Genomic DNA, 21,227 nt, shown 5'->3' with positions numbered 1-21,227 from the left:
ATCAATCACCATCCTCGTCCCCACGCCCGCTATTACCATTAGGCCCAGGCCCACCCGCCCGCTTCCCTTGGCGGCATCCTCCCCGACTCGCTCCATCGCGCCTTTGACATATCCGTCTTGATTGTCAGCTATCGTGTCTGATTGTTCAGAACCCATTGGCGCCGGCTGCACACCCCGAATCGTCGCTTCTATAGTACATCGACAACACCACACCCCAACCCCGCATCCCTCCCAAGTCACCCTCACCTGCTGCAGCCTGACGACGCCTTGCCTCTCCTTATTCCCAATCGCAATGGTCCTCTATAGCTTCTACATATTCGATCGGCACAGTAAGTCGTTATCGTGGTCCGGCGATCGGAGCCCATGACAAGCCCGCCGTGCACGCTGCTGACCGCACAATTGCAGCCGAGTGCATCTACTCGCGCCGCTGGACTCCTGCACGCCCAACCTCTTCCTCGTCCAAACCCACCACCGCTGCCGCTGCCGCCGCCCGCCCGACGTCTGGCAACTCGATTGTAAGCAATGGCGACGTCGTGGCTGCCGTCCGCAAGGGCATGTCGCACTCGGACGACGAGAAGCTAGTCTTTGGCCTGGTCTTCTCCCTCCGCAATTTTGTCACCAAGCTCGGCGGCGCCGACGATACCTTTCTCTCTTACCGAACTGGCGAATACAAGCTCCACTACTACGAGACACCCACACGCATGAAGTTTGTCATGCTCACCGACACAAAGGTCATCAACTTGCGCCAGTACCTGCACCAGATCTGGGCCAACCTCTACGTCGAGTATGTTGTCAAGAACCCGCTAGCCCCCGTCGAACACCCGGGGGGCATTGGAGTTGCCAATGAATTGTTTGAGCGGGGCTTGGAGGCCTTTATCACCGCCGTTTTGCCTGTGTGAGGACACCTAAGACACAGCAAGAGCCACACGAGATAGAATAGCGTCAGTCTTGTAAATGAGACAATACGTGTACGGAGGATGCCCTTGTGCCGATCCAACATTGTGCGGCGCAGGACTCGATTTTCCGAAGAGCGGAGACGTTCCTAGAGAACGGATCATCGTCGCCTTATCATGACCATCCACGAAGTTGCAGGGACTTGAACCTGCAAATCAACATGCAGACGACAAGACAAGCTTCAAAAGGTCGGGAGCGGCCGAACGCATATGCACCCCAGCCGATGCCCCACATGCACAGCCTCACTTGACCTGAGTCCCGGGACGCCGTTCCCCGACGCTGCAACATGCATGGGATGTGGGCATGATGTGTTGAGTGTCAGAATAACATAGTGCCATAGAGAGAATTCGAAGTTGAGATACCATATGTGCCATTTCTCTAGTACAAAACACTTGACATGATTACTTATGACCGTGCTCGGGACGCTGCCCTGCCCACTACTCTGGTCAAGTGCTATCAATTCTGTTCTCACTTCTTGCTATGGGGTCACCCCACGTTGCCTTCTCCTATCTATCTTGATCTCACACGCCCTTGAACAAGATTGCAGCTTCACTCTCCTGTCAGAGGGTCTCTACATGTGCGATGTGGTAACCCCGTCGTCAACCTGCTTGAGGTTGGATATGTGAGTGCTCCTGCTCTTTCCGAAGAAAATTCTGCTCTGTTTACACACCTGTGGCCTCGAGGTCACAAGCTTTGATGGCGCTAGCACATGTGGTACTGACTGTTCTATCGCAGTATAAAACTTGCCCAGGGTGGTGTGCTGCTGTCTCATCGCAACCATAATTGATTTAATTGTCGTACCCAATGGAGATGTGCCTAATAGGTACGTATATAGTTACCCATTAAGAGGTGTACATATTTTTAGTAGTATTACCAATCGATTTTTCAGGGTTTAAAGGTAGGGTCTTGCTGATGCTTCTTATTCGAATCCTTTTACTTTGACTGCAAAGTCGTTTTTTTGATACCCAATTCCGGCAGGTTAGGGTGTGGCCTGCCATTCTTTTCTGAGATATTTAATCTGATACGCTATACAGCGAACAGATAGAAAAAAGTGAAGTCACTCAAAACTTGCCTAGGGACCTGTTTCCTCTCTTTTTCTCCTTCAGACCCAACATTATGCCAGACAGTAAGTGTACCCCTCTTCTCATTTCTCTCACCTGGTAGAAATTCAGCTGCGTTCGCTGCGTTCATTGCGTTCTGTTATCATGTTGACTGTTGCTCCTTCCTGTTACGGTCTCAACTACACTGCAACTCACTGCGATGGTGATTTGCAACAATCAACACCATTGTTGTTTTCAAACACATATTTCCACATATTCCATCTAATTCTATCACTGAGAAACAACGTTTCATTCTGAATCTTTGCGGCCATCTGCTAACAGCTATTATAGCATTCCACTTGTACATCAACGGTCGCGAAGTAGTAAGTGCACCCCATAAACTGAGTATCGTTTTTTTTGAACAACATAGCTAATATTGTCGTGTGTAGAGATTCTTTCATTCATGGACGAGTAACAACGGAAGAGGAGGAGGGGTGGTGGTAGGCGCCTCAAAGGTGGCAAGGTGTGTTGGAGGTATGTTGACTGCTGCCTGCATGTTATGTTCGTTGTTACTAACAGTTTGAATTCAGCTGTGGTGGTCGAGGCCACACAAGGAGCCAGTGTCCGACGTTTCGTGCGCTGCTCCAGGCCGCTGGTGGCGCCCAGCAACCCGTACAGGCAGCTCCTGCATGTCCGGCCGGGTTTGCATGCCCAGCAGTTCGGCCATGCACTGCTGGGCTGCAATGCACTGCACAGCGCCAGTGCCCCGCAATGAACCAATGTTCTTGAGAGGAGGACTGCCTCGGAGGCGTCATGTGCCCTTCCCGCTGCCCTGCTGGCGAGATTTGTTCTGCGAACTGTCCTGCTAGGGAGCGCTGTCCTATATTCCAGCACCCCGTAGTGCATCGTAGAACTCCTAAGCAGTAGTCGAGGAGATAGAAGGCCAGCAATCGTGGGGCAGGGATAGGGGTTTGGGGAAGTTCAAAAATCAATTTCATCAACAAAAGTCATTCTTCATTTCGTCAACTTAAGCCTTCTGTCTACCTAACACTATGAATGATGGGTGCTTTACTTGCTCTTCTTGCTGTAGATGTTGTGGTCGCTATAGCTATTTCTTGAACTAATGGAGATCATAAATTTATATGTAAACCAAAACGAAACAACAATACCATATTTCTTCCGATAGAGAATATTTTAGACTAGTTAACAGTAATACTGAGAAATATATTCTTTCCCTATGTTTGAGAACAAGATATGGCTAAGTGGAAGCATCTGCCGTTAACCCACTTCTTCCAGAGGAGACAGTATTTAGTATTATGATACACCAACGAAGTATTACACTTTTACTATTTCGTACGCATTAGGTCGTTGGATTGTAGTAGTTTCGAATGTATTCGCACTTAGAGATTACTAACCAAATACACACATCAACCCCGCTCTCGTCATACGACAGCCCCGCTCTCGATCGTTCTCGATTGAAAGCTGGGCGTACACACCTTCGAACCTTGTTGCCAATTCACTTGTTCCTGCGAGGTTGAACTTAATAATGAAGTTTATATTTTGAAAATTTTGGAAATTTTCTAATTCTTCGCCAGACTGAAAGCGATGATGGTTTAAGGGTAAAATCCAGGCTTCCCATACTCACAACAGAGCTTGCCTGGGCTCCGGGTTCGAGTCCCGGTCATCGCATGTAACATTAGAGGATATTATTTTTGTGCTAAAATCCAGGTGGTGGATATTCGTCCCGTCGTTCAGTCTGAAAGGTGACCACTTATCTTTTTGCCGGTGGTGGTGGTACAATGAAAACAGAACACGAAGGCAGGCATTAAGTTAAATTGAGATGGAGAAGAGATGAATGCAAAGCCTGCACGAAGAACTAAATGGCTTTTTGCAAATTTCTGCGTTAAGTGCAACCACTTTCATGTTTTCAGGCTAGCCCAGGTACTTGGGCGTATATGAACTAGAGATTGTGTATGCTAGGGGCAGCTAGTACAAAAGAAACGAAAGTCATTGCGTGTCTGTGGTCGTGTCCAAGCAGATAATAATCAATGCGATAGGCACGGGTAATGGTGTTTTAATACGCTGGGCATTATATTGGCAAGGCGGCTGAAGATGAGACGCATTGAACCAGGCGACACCAAATGTTTGAAAGTTCCCGTCAGCGAGCCGTCGGCCATACAGCTGCGCCCTGCAAAGCTCTTGAGGAATCTCGATCACAAACAAGAATATAGTACCATCATACGTCAATCGGTCCTCCATCTGTTCCGATTGTTTCTGGAGTTTGTCTAGATAAAAAGCGAAAAACTATCTATGGAGGTTTTCACTACATTAGTGTTAAATTTGCATTTTGGACGGGGTATTAATTTGTGGCCATGGAAAGAGATAGAGTAGTAGGTGTTGTAGAACAAGCGCGCTGGCAATCGAGCTCAAGTCGAGGCAGATGTGGGGTCCAGCAACCGCCCGTAGCGCTGCGTCATTGCTTGTGAGCCAACTCAACCAACAGCTCAAACAGCCAACGTCCGCTCCCCAAACTTACCCTCATCCCAACCACTCACCCCCCTTACTCTGCCAACCATGGCCTCGAAGATTGAAAAGACGCTCGCGCGACAAAGAGAAAAGTGAATGCCTCGCGAAACTCCCCTAAATAACGCTGTCAAGCTGACCCCACCATAGAATCGCAGAGGGTCAGTACTACGAAGCCCACCAACAACTCCGCGTAATCGCCTCGCGCTACACAAAAGCCAGCGACTGGCCCAACGCAACCTCGATCCTCTTCCAAGGCGCACAATCGCTGCTACAAGCTGGCCAAGGCGGCTCCGGCGGCGACCTCTGCATCTTCCTACTCGACGTGTACAACAAGGGGGAAATCAAAGTAGATGCTGAAAGCAAAGGGCGGTTGTTAACGCTTCTGCGAGCGTTCCCCAAGGATGAACCTACCAAGAAGAAATTTGTGGGCGAGATGATAGTGTGGAGTTCGCGATTTGGAGACTTTCCTGCAGGCGACCCAGAGTTACATCATGTTGCGGGGGGTCTGTATGCTGAGGGTGAGTTTTCCCGGTCACCAACACTAGCCTGCTTCGTCGCGAGCAAGAAGAAGAGAAACCATAGAAGAGAATATCAAGGAAAGAGATACCCAAAGCCCATGCTAACTTTCAATCCACAGAACTCGAACCCTACGAAGCAGAACGCCACCTCCTGCTCGGCACCCAAGACAGCGCCGCGACCCTCGCTTCCCTACACTACAACTGGTATACATCAGACGCACCGCACACAGCGCCCCTATACTGTGCCCGCGGCGTTCTTCCCTACCTCCTCACCGGCAACCTACGAGCCGCCAACAAATTCTTCCTCCTCTTCACCTCTGCCGTCGAGAAGACACCAAACCCACCCACACAAGCCGTCTCCACAAAGTCCTCGGAATTTCGCGTATACCCCTCGCTGCCATTATTGAATTTCTTGGGACTGCTCCTTTTGAGTGTGGAAAGGGGAGACCCCAGTCTGTGGCGTCAGCTCAAGAGCCATTATGCGGGGGATTTGAAAGACGTGAATTGGGGTGAGGCGTTGGATCAGATTGGTGAAATGTACTTTGGAATCAAGATTCCCCGACAGGGCAACCCCATGTTCGATATGCTTGGGAGCATGTTTGGAGGTGGCATGGGAGGCGGGAATGGAGGAGCAAAGAAGGCGGTTGGAGGAAGGGCGCCGCCGACTGCAGGATTGGATTGAGCGAGGGTATAAAGGAGCAAGGAGAAGAATTGAAATAAGCACCATAGATGACTATGCCACGGCGGCAGAGATACCAACGTATACCCAGAAAAGAAAACAGGCAGCAAAGTTCAGAAGAGTAATTCATGAGGGGTATTTATTTGTTCAAGTGATTGTGTTTTGTGTTAATGTCTACCTAGTCATGTCGGCATGACAGTCCACTCAAACCCCTTCTTGATGACATCCATCTCACCCTCTACATGGGGATGGTCTTCTCCTTGAAGTACACACCATATTGGTCCTCCAATGTCTTCATCAACGGCTTGCAGATCTCTGTGGTCATAGGCGCCAGGATACCCTTCTCGCTGAGCGTACCGTCAAGTACTTGCTGGACAGCTACCGCGCACGGCACACCGACCAACTTGGCCATGGCCGAGTAGCCCTTGGGGTCACCATAGTCTACGAGTGTGCAAGTGCGGACTGCCTTGCTGCCATCCTTGTTCTCAATCTCGAACCTGTGCTGGAGCATGACCATGTCGCGCTCGCCCTCCTCGTACTGCATCTTCTTCTCCAGAGTGGCGCACAGAGTGTCTAGAGGGTTTCCGCGAGGAATGATTTCCTCGTCAGAGATGATACCGATCCAGCGGAGACCGGAGATGATGCGGTCCTTCTCTTCTGTGCTGGCGAACTTCGTTCGTGAGGAGATAGCCCAGATGATGTCTTCGTCCTTGCTGCTGGTAGCGCCAACAATCTTAGCTGTGGCGTCGCGCCAGGTGCTCTTCTCGCCCTCCTTGAGGAAGTCCTTGGGGTCTTCTGACAGGAAACCAATGTCTACAAGGCACTTGATGTACTCTGGGAAACCCTGGTATCGCAGTGTACCACGGATGATGGTTTGTGCCTCTGGGATGTTGTAGCGCTCCTTGTAGGGTGTGGAGTCACGGTTGGGGTATGCGACAAAAGCGTAACCGGGGTAGATGAAGTATGGCTTTGCCTCGGCCATGAGCTCTGGACCCTCGATCGACTTGACCTCGCCGTCTTGGTAGAAAGCTGCCTGGTTTCTCAGTGCGAGAAGTACACCCCTGGAGCTCCAGGAGAACTTGTAACCAAGAGGGTTGTCTGAGGCCTCTGGAGCGGGAAGACCACCGCAGTATGACTTGAAGGACAGAATCTTGCCGCCAGCCTTGTGAACCTCGTCGATGGTAAGGACAGCTGAGAGATGGTCGACACCGGGGTCTACACCAATCTCGTTCATGACTGTGATACCAGCCTCCTTTGCCTCGGCGTCGAGCTCCATCATGGCGGGGGAGACATAGGATGTTGTGACAACGTTCTTCTTCTTGCGGATCGCCGACTTGATAACTGTGGCGTGGAATGTGTAGGGGATGAGGGAGATGACAACGTCGACCTTGGCGACTTCGGCATCGAGAGCATCGGCGTTGTTTACGTCAAGCTAGCAATTGTTAGCAGCTGAGTTGACAGTGCGAAAATCGAGTACCGTACGCTAATGGCGTTGGTGTTGGGAATGCCCTTAGCCAGACCTTGTGCCTTTTCCAAAGTACGACATGCTACTGTGACCTTGACGCCAGACTTTGCGAGAACATCTACGGTTGGTCGCGTTCTGCTTCTGTTAGCTGTTGCAGTTGTCAGTGGTTTCTTCTTGAACTTACACAAAACCTGCACCCAGCAAAAGGGCAGTCCTGCCATGTTGTTAGCCAATTTACATTGAAAGCGCTGTCCTCCCCCAACATACTTTCCGCTGTAAGGGCCAGTGGCAGTGCCCATGACGTTCTGAAGTTTGTCTGTAAAAGCTATTAGTGTATTATCAATGGCACTGGGATTGAGCACCTACTGGTAATTGCTTCCATTGTGTATGATTTGTGAGAAGTTGCCAAGCAAGAAGAGAAAAAGTTTGGGCAAAGTTATATCTCCCTGGTTGACTCCGGATCGGAATACTGAGAAATCGGCGGGGTTACTCCGTCATCGCTCCAGAAAGTGGGGCACCCAGAGCGCGTAGAACTGGGGATGATTGCCAGTAGCAAACCGAGTGCTGCTCCGAAGCCAAAATGTCAGTTAAATAAACTTGATAACAGAGAAAAATAGGGGATCCCCGAGTTAACTCTCTCTCTTCTTTCTCTCGTCTGATTGATCAAAATCTGCCATATTCCCTAACGATGATATTGTCAATCATCCACGATATCTCCTCGCTCTAGTAAGAAATGCTGACATGCTAGCTGCATATGATATACTATACTCTAGATGCTCTCCGTACACAAAAAACATAGTTTCAGCATGTCTGCCATATGTCGTGCAATCATCGCGCTTTGCTTGGGCATTCTCGAGCATTGCCGCCCCTCATGGGGAAAGTGGGCCCAAATGCCGCCAAGTACATTAGATCACATTTGGATTGGTGCGGTATCAGGCGCATCGCCGACTTGCCAGGTACGCGTTTCAAGCCCGTAGGCAATCAACGACGACATACGAACGACATACAACAACTTTACAACGAGGCTGAAGATACTCTCTCAAGTAAATTCTTAGTACCTAGCTGCTTAATAGTCATACTCGACACGAACTGCCAAACCCCTCTAGGCTGCCACCACCATGCCATCAGCTATTGACCCTGACGATGACTTGTGGACAGCGATCAAACAAGTAAAAACTGACCATGTGCACTGCAGTCGCCATCATCGTGCTAACCCTATCAGATATCCCAGTCATCCGTGGGCTCGGACTATATTGATCAGCTGATTCCCATAATGAAGGACCCCCGTTACTCAAACCAACTGCAAGTCACATTCGATCGATATGCAAATGATCGTGAGCATGAGATTGAGCGAATATGTAACGCAAATCATCAAGACTTTGTGAGCTCTGTCGACTCACTACTCAGGATACGGGACCAGACCGTGCAAATGAGTGGTGAAATCTTGCAGCTAAACGAGTCCATCCAAGAGAGTATTGAGAAGCTGGCGGAGCACAAGAAAGCACTAGTCGACTCCAGAGGGGTGCGTCAGAACATCAACGAAGCTAGCCAAGCACTCAACGCGTGCTTGAACGTTCTTCGAATTGCCAACCAGGTCCAGGATCTGCTTAAAGAGAAGAACTACTATGCGGCTTTAAGAGCACTTGACGAGCTTCAGACGATTCATTTGAAGGAGATTAGTCGGTTTAAGATTGCAAACTTGATTGAGAAGTCGATTCCCCAAACCCAGGAACAAATCCGAGAAGCAGTCAAGAGCGACTTGAGTACATGGCTGTATCGCATCCGCGAGTCTGCGCAGTTCCTGGGCGAGGTATCGTTTTTCTATACTGAGCAGCGAAGAAAGCGCAACCAATGGCGCGCTGAGACGGATCCGCGCTTCTCAAAGTTCAAGCTGAACTCAGCCATTGAACTTGTCGCTGACGAGACGGATGAATTTGATGTTCTCAATAACGAAGAGGCAGGCAATGAGACCGACTTCTCCCGTTTGTTTGAAGCCATGCATATCAACGAGACGCTGGGTAAGAGCGAACAGTTCAGAGCCGAGTATGCTTCGGATCGACGGACGCAGAAAGACCTGATCATACCCAATAAGCTTGATCTGCTTGATGAAGAGTGCAGCGACCTGAGTAGTTTGCTCGAGAGTATTGCGGGATACGCCATTATTGAGAAAGCAACCATGACAATAACAACCAATCTGCGATCACAAGCTGACGTAGGTGGATTTTTCAATTTTGTTCTTTCTGGCTGCAGCTAATGCGGAATAGGTTGACGAGTTGTGGGATTCAATGTGTCAAAGTGCAATCAAACTCATCACAGGAGAGCTTCACACAGTCGACAACGATGAGCTGCTACTCAAGATCAAAGGCCGCATTGCGCTTTTCATGCTCACAATGGAGGTTCGTATTCTTAACTACCGTGTTCGAACCAAACTAACTCGACTTTAAGAAATGGGGATATTCAGTTTCTGCAATGAACGACCTGCTTCTCACCCTCTTCTCCAAGTACTCCGCTCTCCTCAAGCAACGATTCAGCGACGATTTCTTAGAGATCGTACACACCGACGATTACATGCCCATGCCTATCAATTCGCGCGAAGAGTACGATAAGGTCGTCTCCGTGTCTTGGTACAGCCCCCCGGCCAACAGCGAACAACTCACATTCCCATGTGTATTGCCATTCTCACAAATGTACCCTCTATGCTGCATCGACATTAGGAACTTCCTGAATCAGATCTACCTCTTCAGCGACGACTATTTCCAAAAGAGCAGTGTCATTGATGAGACCCTCCGTACCAGCCTTGACGAACTGCTCTGCGAGAAAGTGTGCGGAAGTCTTGTCGAGCGCCTAAGCAGTCAGTACCCCGGCCAGATTGTACAAATTCTCACCAATCTGGAGCACTTTGAAAACGCATGCGTAGAGCTCCAGGACCTGCTGTTCGAAGCCCGCTCTTCGCCCTCTGCAACAGGTCCCATCGTTCTCACTGCCACAGAGCGCTTCGCAAAGGCCAAGAACACGGCATCGAACCGTGTGTTCGAGCTCGTCAACAGCAAGATTGACGACTTGATTGAGACGGCGGAATACGACTGGATGGCCATGAAACCACAGACGGAGCCTTCGACGTACATGCTAGAGTTGACTAGGTACCTCTCCAACATCATGTCGTCGGTTCTTCTCGCCCTTCCCATGGACATCAAAGAATTCATCTACTTTGATGCGCTCTCCCACGCCTCAACTGCTATCCTCGATCTGCCTCTTGCACAACATATCAAGCGCATCTCTCCTGCCGCAGTGGCCACCCTCGCCGCCGACACGGCTTTCCTATCGCAATTCGTCAGTTCGCTGAACAACCCGATTCTCATGGAAAACTTGGACGAACTGACGCAGACGGTGGCGCTCATGGGTACGGACAATTCCGAAGAATTCTTCGACATTGCGCAGAGGAATAAAAAGTACAGCAAGGTAGACCAAATCAAGGGTGCCATTTTACTTGAGAAGGTGCAGGAGGGCGCGCAAGTTGCGGCGCAGAGTCCAAAGGTGGAAGGCAAGGATCGATTCGGCACTCTGGGATCGAGATTTGGTATTAGATAGGTGGTATTGAGTTATTACTAGTCGTGTCCACGTTGTTGCATAGTATGTAAAATCAAATAATTACAAACGCTTGAACTAGGTATGTAGCTAGGCCAGGGCTACTTGGTATCAATTCATATTGCCCACCACCGCATCAAGACGACAAACTCCCCCCGTCGAATCTAGTCTTCATCCTCCCTCGCAATAACAACACCCTCATCGCACTCGCCCCCGCCACCCAGCACACCCTCAAATTGACCTGCCAAGCCCAGCCCATCACTCGCATCCAGCACACCCTTGACCTCTGCAGAGGCAATCTGCTCGTACACGGATGTAATACCTGTGATGCGGCATACGCGCGCAACCGACGCCATCATGACGAGGCCGAGCATGGAGAAAGGGCCCACAGCTACGAGCTGACTGAATTGACTATTCCAAAACAGTTAGCATTAGTTATCCTAGATCTCAGATAGCACGATTGCGCAAGTGCAAGCAACACCGCCAAATGTTTGAAAAAGAAACAGAGAAGAAAACATACTAATACCACGCATGCACCTCCCCCCTCTCATCCCAAAACCTCAGTCTCGCCTCCACCCTCTGCCGTCTCTCGTACTCCCTTAATTCTTTAGCTTCCAGCTCACCCAGCAGCAGCGCCATCTGCTTCCGGAAGCCGTGGAGAGCTTTCCACCACGTGCTGCGGCGGTGCTGGTTCCGGTTGCGGATGAAGAGTTTGTCGAGGAGACTGTGGATGTCGTGCAGCATGGCTATGTCGTGTGTGCTTGCGCTAAAGAGGGGGGAGGCGGATATGCTGGGTGCTGAGGAAGAGGAGGTGGTAGTGGGGACTGTGAGGTGGTGGGATTGTTGGCGGTGGGGGAGGGTTGTTGAGGGTTTTGCGATGGCCATTTTTTTTTCTTTGGGTTTGCTATCCCTCGGTTGGGTGGTTTGCCTGAAGTGCGTCTCTTTTATGAGGGACGGATTGGTTTTTGAATGCAAGCCAGGTGGGTTTTGGTGGTGCGTGGTAATGTCCCAGATGTATCTCGCCGAGGCGACGTTGGCCAAAAGGTCGTAGTAGTACCCGCAGATTGAGCAACGCGGGAAATTTGCGCAAAAGGGCAAAAGCAGCGGATGATCAAGGTGCGACTCCGTATCTGCAGTTGATTCTGTATGCGGTGGTTGTTGGTGATGGTCGCTACCTAGCAGTCACAGTTGAGTCCATGCACATGAATTTTTATATTGTCGAAAAAAGTAAAGGAAAATTCTGCATCGATGAAAGGCCTTTACCTGCTTCCATTGCAGAGAGTAAATGGTGGAATTTTTAAATAAGCGCAAGGCGGTAATTTGCTTTCTGCGAAAACGACGCGCTGGTGAAGGGGGCGGCCTATGCTGCTTGGTTACCCTTTCTCGTTTTGAGCGCGCCCGTGGGGACTGGGTAAATGGCGCGTTTGGTTTCCTATACTGCTAATACTGCTTGCTGTGTCCAATGACGTACGGAAAAACCCCGCTGCTCTAGGCTCCATGCAGAGGTTGCACATGTGCATCTCCAAACACATGAAACTACATAGAAGCGCAGCCTTGCAGTATAGACGAACAATAAAATCGTGCTTGAGATATTTCGGATCAAGGTCTCTGTATGCTTCGTAAATTGGCAATTTGGCCGCCGGGCGGTGAAGAAGGGCCGGGCCACATGAGCATTGGTGCTACCCACGTCCTCCTGGTACATGTCCCATTCCTCATTCTCGATAGCTACAAACGGACCTGGGCCAAGTGGCATAGCTGTCGACATCGTATTCTTGTGTGACAGTTCCAGGGATTCGAACGTCCATGTGAGAAGCTACTTGCAGGATTGTGGACCGGTTGATTATTGCACAGACGATCCGACACCGAGGAAACATTGTAATCCTCCGTTTCCCACCTGCAGAAACGAGAACGTAGAGTAATGTCTTCCGAACTTTCCGAATCCCAAGTCTCTGTGTAAGTTGCACCAGGGGTTTCCTGGTCGCTTAGTGAGGTTTGCTTTGGTGAAGATCAGGGGACAACAGTGGCCCCAGTAGCCCCCCTATTATCTCACGTCCAAGTCCCCACGTTCAAGATTGCCGTTTTCCAAGGAAGGAAGCACCCGTCGACAGATCTCTTGGATAATAACACGGTCACGATCGCGGCGCCCTATGACTGATGGGAATCGAACCTTGATCTCCGCCTCCTTTTGCGATTGGGGAAGTGGTCTGTGCTAGCTACCAAGAAAGATAATAAGATGGCGAGATCTCACGCTTGCTGATCATCGCTTGTGCATAACGCATATCGGTGTCGGTCACTCAGTCAGGGTCCAAAAACCTAAAAACCCACTTTCTGAATAGAGCATGCAGGTGTCCAATTTAGGAATTCAACAGACCTCCATACGCAGAGGCATACATAGAGTTTGTACCCTGACGCAGCATAACACCGCATCCAAGCTCGGCCGTGCATTTGCATGTACTTGCGTCGCGACGTTTATCGGTACTCACTTGCAGTATTCGCCAAGTAAGTGTTGATCGCAAAACCCTACGTAGCAATCAGGGCGCGGAAACCCAAGAAATGCAAAGCGACCGAGCCTAGAAGTCTCGCCCATGCTCTTACACTACACACGCACACCTTACCCCGCATACGTACATCCATAGCGCCACCACCGACACCGACACCGTCCGCAAACGAAACAAACAACTAAGCCGGAACTGTGCTGCTGCTGCTGCTGCTGCTACTTACTACTCGTAAACCTAATACGTAGTCAAGAAAAAACACCCCCCGTCGGCCAAATACCGCCGTCCCAAAAAAAACAAGGGAGAATAGAATAAACTCCATACAGTACATACATACGCATAGACCCCAAACCCATTCCAGCATCCGAAAAAAAACACATAAAAGAAAAGTATGACATCACCGCAGCATGACCCCAACAACAACAACCGCCCAGGCTCGCCATCATGCATGTCCGACACAACAGACAGCCACACCATGTACACCCCGACCACAACCTCGGAACACACCCTTCCTGGTACTATTTCCGACTACCCAGAAGAAGTCCCGGCCCAAATCCCGCGTCACGGCTGCACTTACATCCTGCGCGCCACATCATGGGACGACGGCAACAGTGTGCTGACGCTGGTCGACGGGTCGGTAGTGTTAGTCGCGCGCGGCACAACCCACGGGTCCATCTACTGGGAGTGCGTCGAGACGCAGGGCTGGTTTGGGTGGAGGAATTGTAGCTCGAGTAGGTTTGTGTGTCATGATGGGAATGGGAGGCTCAAGTGTACGGCGGGGCTGGGGAGTGGGTGGCGGCAGTTTACCGTGACGCCGGTGCCAAAGGGGGGGTATGTGATGCAGATGCTGGATTGGTGGACGCTGCGGCCTGTGGTGGTTGATCCGGAGAGGGGGCTGAGGAAGTTGGGGAGGAACGGGGATAAGTTGTCGGAAGGGGTGGTGTGGGAATTTATCAAGGTTGAGCCAAACTTGGATAGTAGCATGTAATGACTTTGAACGAACTGAGGTTTATAAACAAGCAGGTCTCTTGTTTACCCTCTCAGACTGAATGTAGACATCGGTCTTGCCATGAGAGCCGGACGACCTTATACTGTAGATGTAAAGAAAACAATAAAGCTGCATGTCACCAGATCAAGTACGAAATCACGACAGTTCACCAACAAGACACAATCATGGCAGTCATTACTCATATTACCTAAGACATTAAGCTATCTCTACTATAGCACTGTGCTTTCACCAGCCCCAGTGCGATCCATCATCAGGTCAGAGACCATATCAATCCACAATCATCCACATCATTAATCCAGATCATACGACATCATTCTGGAAGACATACACTCAGCAGTGTGTCCAGTACCACTCCCAGGAGGTTATTATCAAGCCCTGTTTGACAAACATCTTGAAACAGATTGGAACAAACAAACGAATCGGGTACTTGCTGCACTCATGCGAAATGCGATAGATGTTGCAACATTGTCCATAGACGCGAAAATAAGCACCAGTCATGTCGATGCTTACAAGAAGGGGTTGGTGTTGGCATCCGCATAGCCACGGGCTGAGAAGGGGCGGATTGGACCACGAGCCATACCCGAAGGGCGTGTCGGGGTGCCGTCAAGAATGGCGGAAGCGACGCTGTTGGAGAAAGGGCTGCTAGCTGGGGCACCGATGATACCTGGAACTGGCGTAGGAGCAGGATTCTCGTTGAAGTACTGGGTGACATGGGTCATAGGGATGCAGTCAAAGGGGATGCGACCACAGTGACCGCCTCCATAAGTACACAGGTACCAAGTCTCGATGTCCTGCTTCTTGGCTTCGCTCAGGCCAGCAAACTGAACAGGGGTGACTCGCTGGTGAGCAAAGTGCATAGCAGCCTGCATCATGTCGCGAGGGCCTCCACGGTCGTAGGCGCTGGAGCGGTTGCGATGCTCAGTGAGTGTAGAGTATCCATTGGGAGGGTAGAGTCCAATGCTACGAGCACTATCCATGGAACGCTGAAGCTTGGAAAGGTTGTCAGGGCGAGGGAAGGCCTGCTCTGTGCCAGCAGTGCGCAGCTGGCCCATCATCTCAGCATCGGCGAGGGTAAAGATTAGACGAGGGCGACAGTAAGGAGTCTCTTGCATGACAGACGAATTGCGGAACTTCTGGACGAGTGCCTCGCGGCCTTGGATGGTGGCGTAGGAAACTTCGGCAGTCTTGTCAGAGTTGAAGCCGGGCCAGAGCCGACGCTCGATGCGGTCGATGAGCGAGAGCATGCCGTTGGCATCCGTGAAGTTGATGAAGGCGTAGCCAACATTGCAGCCAGACTTGAAGTCGATACGAAGGTACATGAAGTCGTAAGTGCCAAAGCAGACGTCATCGAGGATGTTCTTGAGGGTCATCTGTTGAAGTAGTCAGTTTCAGTTCAATTGGTTATGTAACAAGCTACGTACCCAATCGAGCTTGTTGGGGATATTGCGAAGCATGACGGTAGTGCGAACGTCACTGCCATCAAGAATGCGCTCACGGCGAACACGGTTGTGTTGATCGTGAGGATGGTTGTGGTAACTGGAACGACGGTCGGAGTACTGGTCGGGAATCTGATGGTTGGGGGTGAAGCGGTAACCGTAGATGCGACCATGGGCATCGAGGCGAGGCTTGGGGCGATTCGGTGAGGTCGCAACATGCTCATCCGACCAGAGAGCAGGATCAGAAGTGCACCACTGGAATGACTTCTACAAGACATTAGCAGGGGCGCGCAGAAGTTGGAGGAGGGAGAAAACTCACGTGGCGGTTGATTCCCCAGACAGGATCCATACGTAGCGACTGGACAGCTCGAACAGCAGCATCAATGGAGAAGAACTCGATGCGATACACAATGACCATCTTGTCTTGGAGAGAGTCAGCATGAGTGACGTTGCGAACTTCGCCAAAAGCCTGGGCGGTAATCTTGAGGAAGTTGGAGACTTCAGTCAGGTCCTCGGTCGAGAATTCCCAAACGGCTTGGTCGGGATTGGGGTCAATGACAATGCCGAGCTTGATTTGGCCCTCAAATTCCTTGAGGGTGGCGGTGTCCTGTGCCTTGGCTTTGGCGAAGTCGTAAGGTGTGACATAGTCGACAGTGAACTCATGCTGCTCAAGGATGTCCTTGCCCTCGGCAGCGTCGCGAAGATCATCGTAGCGGATGAAGACACCGCGAGAGTAGTAGGGGACAGCGTTGAGGAAGCAAGCGTACTAAAGCGGGGGTTAATTAGGCTTATGGCAACAGGGAGGAGAGCTAGTCACAAGCTTCATCTGGTGCTGAACGCTGAAAAGTTCGTGCTCCGAGTCGAGTCCAGCATGAGTACCGTCAGGAAGCCGAGAGATGAACTGATACCGGGAAACATAGCCATTGTCGTCTTCGGACAGCTCGTTTGTGAAGGCACCATCAGCCGAGATAGCGGGAAGAGGGAGGACGGCCTTTGTGATGATGGGCTTGTCCTTGGCATCTTTGACCAGCAATTTACCAGCGGCAATGGCGGTAATCTGACGACGATGGCCGAGGCGGGGCTTGCGGTCCACGTCAGGTGAATAGAGAGTTGGATCAGTGCCGGCATAAGGGCTCGAGGAAGGGCCATGGGCCGTTGAAGACTGAGGAGAGGTATGAGACATGATGGTGGAAGTGGAAGAAAATGTACAAAATGTTGTACAAATCGAAGAGATGTGGTAAAGACAAGACTTTGCAGTTGACAAAGCTCAAGAAAGAGACAGAAAATTGACAGTGGGGTGGAGGAGGCAAAGGAGGAAGGAGCGAGGGAGCGAGGGTTTATATCCTCAGAGCGGGCGCCGAAGCTCCAGCAGTCAGGTGACGAGATAGGCAGGAAGTAGCAGTTTTTTTTCGCTAGAGACGTTCACCGTGGATGGGATAATGTGAGTCGGACGTCTGAGAGGCCAGTCGTGAAGTGATTCAAGGTAAAGGTGAGCGTCTTGGCAGGGTTGACACAGTGAGACACTGCACCGCCACAGCCCAGCGGCTGTCTGGGCAAAAGCATAGGCTCTATCGCCAGAAAGTGCTCATAGGGCTCTGCAATAGCAATTGCTCATGCTGGCGTGGTTTTGAAGGAATTGGGTTTGCGCCACGGCTGTAAGACGCGTGCCGAGTCTGGAGTTGCATGCCTCAACCACATGTTCACCTATCGTGACGCCCCACCCGACACCTTCTAGCGCCTTGTATAGTGTCTGATCGCCCGCCCGGTAAGGCATGAGTGGCAAGCACAGCAGGAGCGTGCACAGAGTTCCAGTCCACGGAAGGTGAGAGGTGGGAGGCTTTAGGGGGAGGTAAATTAATGAGACGTGTTGCGAGCCTGAAGTATCTTGGAGGATGATTGGACTCTTTTGAAAGGGATTTGGAAGCATGTGGTGAACTGAATATGAGGTGTCCTTGTGTGCAGAGAGTCCTCGAGGCGAACGCTTGCAAGTAGGAGGACTTGAGCACGAACGAGCAACCAACTCTTTAAGTATAGAACAAGCCTGAAAAATGTATTACTTCTGTCGTGACCCAGCACTTCCAAGAGCTCACAACTGATCCGGCTAATATCAATGTCGTCCATGATTCAAAACATAGTGCCAAGGGTATCGTAAAGCCAAACTCCTCGCAGCGCCATGTATATGTTGCCCAAACAAACTTCACTTCTTGCTCTCGCTCTCTGATTGGAACATCCACCTGTCATCCTCTAAGCTCGCTACCTTTTTCCTCAAGCTACTCTTCAGCGCAATCCTGATCTCTTCTTCAACCCCCGCTGCAGCCCAGTGCACATTCGGCTTGCCGTACATTTCAATCAACTCGTTCTCATGTTCTATCAGCAGTCAGTTTCCTCTTCTATGCCCAGATGCTGTCAAGACCTACCTCCCTCTTCATCTCCCTCTGGCCCAAGGCTGGCCGTGCCCATGTTCTTGTACACGGGGGTTGGCGCATGTATGATGTAGTCTCCCTGTGCATCCTTCTCGACCAGTTCGTCTTCAGCGGGTTGCGTGAAAATGTCTTGTTGAATCTCGCGGCTGTCGGGGCGGACTGAAGGGGCGTTTTGGTTCTGGCGTCGTGAGGTGGGTGGTTGTTGCTGGGCAGTGTGGGCGGCGAAGAGGTTGCGCCGGGTATTAGGGTTGAGTCTTATAGCACGGTTATCCATTTTTTCGCACTTTTGTACAGCCCAGGAGAGGTGGTGTTGGCGACTGTAAGAAGGCTATAGGTTGTAATGTATGTGATGTTGTTGACGTCGGCGCATGGCATAACATGGTTTGGATGGCGCGCCGTAGCTAGTCAGGTACGAGAGCCGCGGTTTGTGGGGGGATGCACTTCCGCGGCGTAGTTTGCCAGCTATCAAACATGCCTGTACAAATACAACAACGCAATGACTGAACAAACACCCATTAAAACTCCCTCTAGTCTCCCGGAGAGACCGCCTACTCCTATTGAAGATTCATCAGACAGGTCACCTCCCCGGAAGCGACCCAGAACTCGCGCACCTCCACAAGCAGCAGCGGCGGCGGCAGCAGCAGCAACAGCATCAGCTTCTGTCAAAGCAGAACCCACACAAGCACCAGCTATCGAGAGGAATACCCCGAAAACAGACATGCCAGTTCATACATTTCCCATACAGCCCCTCAATCGCTTCCGCGGCGCGTCGGCAACCATCAAGCGGCCCCGTGAAATCGCCCACTTCTCCTACGACGACAACCATGTTTACCAGGCGGACGAGTCAGGAATCAACTACTATATCCACCCGCCCATGGGCGTAGATCTCAAAGAAGGGTTTGACACGTTCAAACACCACGAAGACAAGGAAGACCCGCATTTGGATAGCCTGCTTAGGGCGCTTATGGATGACAAGGCCGGCAAAGGACAACCAAAGGCAGATTTCATGACATGGCGAGGCATGATGACCAAGGTATGTTGATGCAGACTGGTGTGAAAACAGGCAAGGTAAGCGGACCCAGTTGTCCCACCTTACTACCGCTGTAGAGACGACCTAAAGACACTTCTGACGGATATCAGATCATGACAGCGCCTTTTGACAATTTTGCCGAGTTTGGCATGTTTGCCACCCTACATGATGGGACAATCTACATCGAGGAAGACTTTCCCTCACGAGCTGCCGAGCGCGCAGCAGAAGCTGAGCGGCCACCGCCTCGGCATCAGCATGCCAACCAACAGTCGCGAGAAATGATGACATACTGGGGCTACAAGTTCGAGAAACTCACCTTGATACCCACCCTACCATCTGAGACACCGCCCAAGGAAATTGAAAAACACCAGCGGGGTGTCGTGTCCAACCATGCCCAACACTGTTCTATCGTACACACGTCATTTGGTCCCCACAGCCTTGTTCTAGGCGGCGAAGTCGATGGGCTTCTCGCCCCCAAGCCCAGTGATCCGGAGCAACCCATCCAATGGGTTGAGCTCAAGACAAGCGAAGAGCTACCTCCCCCGCACCTCCAGCAACACCGTGATATTCTCAAGTTCGAACGTAAACTTCTCAAGTTCTGGGCCCAGTCGTTTCTTCTGGGTGTTCCCAGGATTACCGTTGGGTTCAGAAGCAAAAGCGGTATACTAAGGAGCTTGCAGACATTCAATACCCATGAGATACCTGGTATGGTGCGTAGAGGTACGGGATGCTGGGATGGAAACGTGTGTATTAACTTTGCAACTGAGTTCCTGGCCTGGCTGAAAGGTGTGGTGCGAGATGAAGGTGTGTATAGTGTTCAGCTGCGGAAAAAGAGTGGTGTTGTTGAGGTGAGGAGGGTGGGAGATGGCACGGGAAGAATTGTTAGCGAGGAATTCAAGAAGTGGAAGACGAAGCAAGATAGCGTGGGAAGCGGAGGTACAGAGGCCGGTGGACAGGACAAGAGCGCAAATGAGAGTGTCATCGCATCTTGATGTATAATAGGACTTACCCCCGTCACTTCGCGCACAACAGCAAAAGATAGACCTTTTTGCTACTTCATAAACGAACAATCTTCAGAAAAAACGTTACTCGTGTCTGATATGGTTGTGATGCTCAAATCATTTGAGAAATGGACACATTTTCGACACATTTTTTTCGTACTGGTGTAGTCGAATTTCTCCCACCTGAATACTCTGCAAATATGTCACTAACCGAAGAAGTGTTGGTAACGAACAAAGGCAATTTCATTTTCACTCTGTTCTATCTTTTTACATCCTCATACTCACCTGAAGTTATTTGTTACAAATATGCAGTTTTGAATGTATGGTATCCTCACCTGTACCGATGGCTTTGTCAGCTCGCGTACAATACGTGTAAACGGGTGGTCGATGCAGCCAAGGTAATCGAAACAAGGGTAAGACGGACGGGTGATCGTAGGTACGTGAGAGCGAAAGCTTGTAATATTCACTTCCTAAGCTTGATTCGGACACAAGCGATACCGTTCCGTAAGTATTATATACCGTCAATTTATTGTGCTGAATGTACAGGGGTTCTCCTGGCTTACGGAACATTTACCGTACTTGGCCTACCAAGTAAGATCGTCGTCGGGGACGGTTCTCCCGATCTCAACTAGCCGCATGCTAATCAAAGTACGTCGAAATTATCGAACAACGAACATCGTGGATCGCGAGATCCACAATCGCCAATCTTTCATCCGCCGCTCCGCCTCTCTGCCACGCAAGACAAACAGCCTCACTCGCGTCGATTCCTCTGTTCCTCACACCGCCATTTTGCCCTCCGCAAGGACGGTTGAGTCCACGGTTAAAAGAACAGAATATAGATGTAACACTTGACGTGGCCGTAAGCCGGCATATCTTCCCATGCAGCCCATCTCTCCGACAGCGACCCTAAGCCCGGGGAGATGCAAGAACGAAGCAAAAAACCCCGATTGCGTCTCGATTAGCCCCCGTCAGCCACGTTGACCCGTCTTACAGCCCCGACGGACACGAGGAATCACGGAATCAAGCACCGATAAGCACTTGGTGAAGCAGGCGGACTCACATCCGT

General features: G+C 50.7%; 9 protein-coding genes and 1 non-coding gene across 10 annotated transcripts; 6 read left to right on the top strand and 4 right to left on the bottom strand.

Annotated features, from left to right (window-relative positions):
- Positions 1 to 4: 4 nt before the first annotated feature.
- Positions 5 to 1,326, top strand: COCSADRAFT_111920 (uncharacterized protein). Its single transcript, XM_007699161.1, has 2 exons — positions 5 to 329; positions 406 to 1,326. Exons 1-2 carry the CDS (start codon positions 293 to 295, stop codon positions 897 to 899), a joined length of 531 nt encoding a protein of 176 aa, XP_007697351.1. The 5' UTR covers positions 5 to 292; the 3' UTR covers positions 900 to 1,326.
- A 2,270-nt stretch (positions 1,327 to 3,596) lies between these two features.
- COCSADRAFT_t19 lies at positions 3,597 to 3,683 on the top strand. The gene has a single exon. It is a non-coding gene; the product is annotated as a tRNA-Gly (tRNA).
- An 802-nt stretch (positions 3,684 to 4,485) lies between these two features.
- On the top strand, positions 4,486 to 5,854 carry COCSADRAFT_137125 (uncharacterized protein). The gene is made up of 3 exons (XM_007699160.1): positions 4,486 to 4,612; positions 4,668 to 5,038; positions 5,158 to 5,854. Exons 1-3 carry the CDS (start codon positions 4,569 to 4,571, stop codon positions 5,718 to 5,720), a joined length of 978 nt encoding a protein of 325 aa, XP_007697350.1. The 5' UTR covers positions 4,486 to 4,568; the 3' UTR covers positions 5,721 to 5,854.
- COCSADRAFT_188437 (uncharacterized protein) lies at positions 5,848 to 7,640 on the bottom strand. The gene is made up of 5 exons (XM_007699159.1): positions 7,549 to 7,640; positions 7,450 to 7,498; positions 7,367 to 7,396; positions 7,200 to 7,317; positions 5,848 to 7,149 (listed from the first exon to the last, which is right to left on the bottom strand). The coding sequence occupies exons 1-5, from the start codon at positions 7,562 to 7,564 to the stop codon at positions 5,956 to 5,958; spliced, it is 1,407 nt and encodes a 468-aa protein (XP_007697349.1). The 5' UTR covers positions 7,565 to 7,640; the 3' UTR covers positions 5,848 to 5,955.
- Positions 7,641 to 8,300: 660 nt separating this feature from the next.
- COCSADRAFT_82080 (uncharacterized protein) lies at positions 8,301 to 10,770 on the top strand (the record flags this gene model as incomplete). The annotated part of the gene is made up of 4 exons (XM_007699158.1): positions 8,301 to 8,351; positions 8,405 to 9,394; positions 9,447 to 9,578; positions 9,628 to 10,770. 4 exons carry the CDS (start codon positions 8,301 to 8,303, stop codon positions 10,768 to 10,770), a joined length of 2,316 nt encoding a protein of 771 aa, XP_007697348.1.
- Positions 10,771 to 10,931: 161 nt separating this feature from the next.
- On the bottom strand, positions 10,932 to 11,652 carry COCSADRAFT_24125 (uncharacterized protein; the record flags this gene model as incomplete). Its single annotated transcript, XM_007698267.1, has 2 exons — positions 10,932 to 11,178; positions 11,288 to 11,652. 2 exons carry the CDS (start codon positions 11,650 to 11,652, stop codon positions 10,932 to 10,934), a joined length of 612 nt encoding a protein of 203 aa, XP_007696457.1.
- A 1,696-nt stretch (positions 11,653 to 13,348) lies between these two features.
- Positions 13,349 to 14,396, top strand: COCSADRAFT_34572 (uncharacterized protein). Its single transcript, XM_007698456.1, has one exon. It carries the CDS (start codon positions 13,654 to 13,656, stop codon positions 14,248 to 14,250), a length of 597 nt encoding a protein of 198 aa, XP_007696646.1. The 5' UTR covers positions 13,349 to 13,653; the 3' UTR covers positions 14,251 to 14,396.
- Positions 14,397 to 14,777: 381 nt separating this feature from the next.
- Positions 14,778 to 16,890, bottom strand: COCSADRAFT_158136 (uncharacterized protein; the record flags this gene model as incomplete). Its single annotated transcript, XM_007699157.1, has 4 exons — positions 14,778 to 15,641; positions 15,693 to 15,974; positions 16,027 to 16,473; positions 16,525 to 16,890. The coding sequence occupies 4 exons, from the start codon at positions 16,888 to 16,890 to the stop codon at positions 14,778 to 14,780; spliced, it is 1,959 nt and encodes a 652-aa protein (XP_007697347.1).
- An 856-nt stretch (positions 16,891 to 17,746) lies between these two features.
- On the bottom strand, positions 17,747 to 18,460 carry COCSADRAFT_179370 (uncharacterized protein). Its single transcript, XM_007699156.1, has 2 exons — positions 18,125 to 18,460; positions 17,747 to 18,074 (listed from the first exon to the last, which is right to left on the bottom strand). The coding sequence occupies exons 1-2, from the start codon at positions 18,402 to 18,404 to the stop codon at positions 17,905 to 17,907; spliced, it is 450 nt and encodes a 149-aa protein (XP_007697346.1). The 5' UTR covers positions 18,405 to 18,460; the 3' UTR covers positions 17,747 to 17,904.
- Positions 18,461 to 18,704: 244 nt separating this feature from the next.
- COCSADRAFT_111901 (uncharacterized protein) lies at positions 18,705 to 20,228 on the top strand. The gene is made up of 2 exons (XM_007699155.1): positions 18,705 to 19,163; positions 19,271 to 20,228. The coding sequence occupies exons 1-2, from the start codon at positions 18,849 to 18,851 to the stop codon at positions 20,150 to 20,152; spliced, it is 1,197 nt and encodes a 398-aa protein (XP_007697345.1). The 5' UTR covers positions 18,705 to 18,848; the 3' UTR covers positions 20,153 to 20,228.
- Positions 20,229 to 21,227: the final 999 nt, after the last annotated feature.

This window comes from Bipolaris sorokiniana (genome assembly GCF_000338995.1).
Source record: "Bipolaris sorokiniana ND90Pr unplaced genomic scaffold COCSAscaffold_3, whole genome shotgun sequence".
Taxonomy (NCBI): Eukaryota; Fungi; Ascomycota; class Dothideomycetes; order Pleosporales; family Pleosporaceae; genus Bipolaris; species Bipolaris sorokiniana.
The sequence above is the reverse complement of the archived record's forward strand: the minus strand, read 5'-3'. Positions and strand labels throughout refer to the sequence as shown.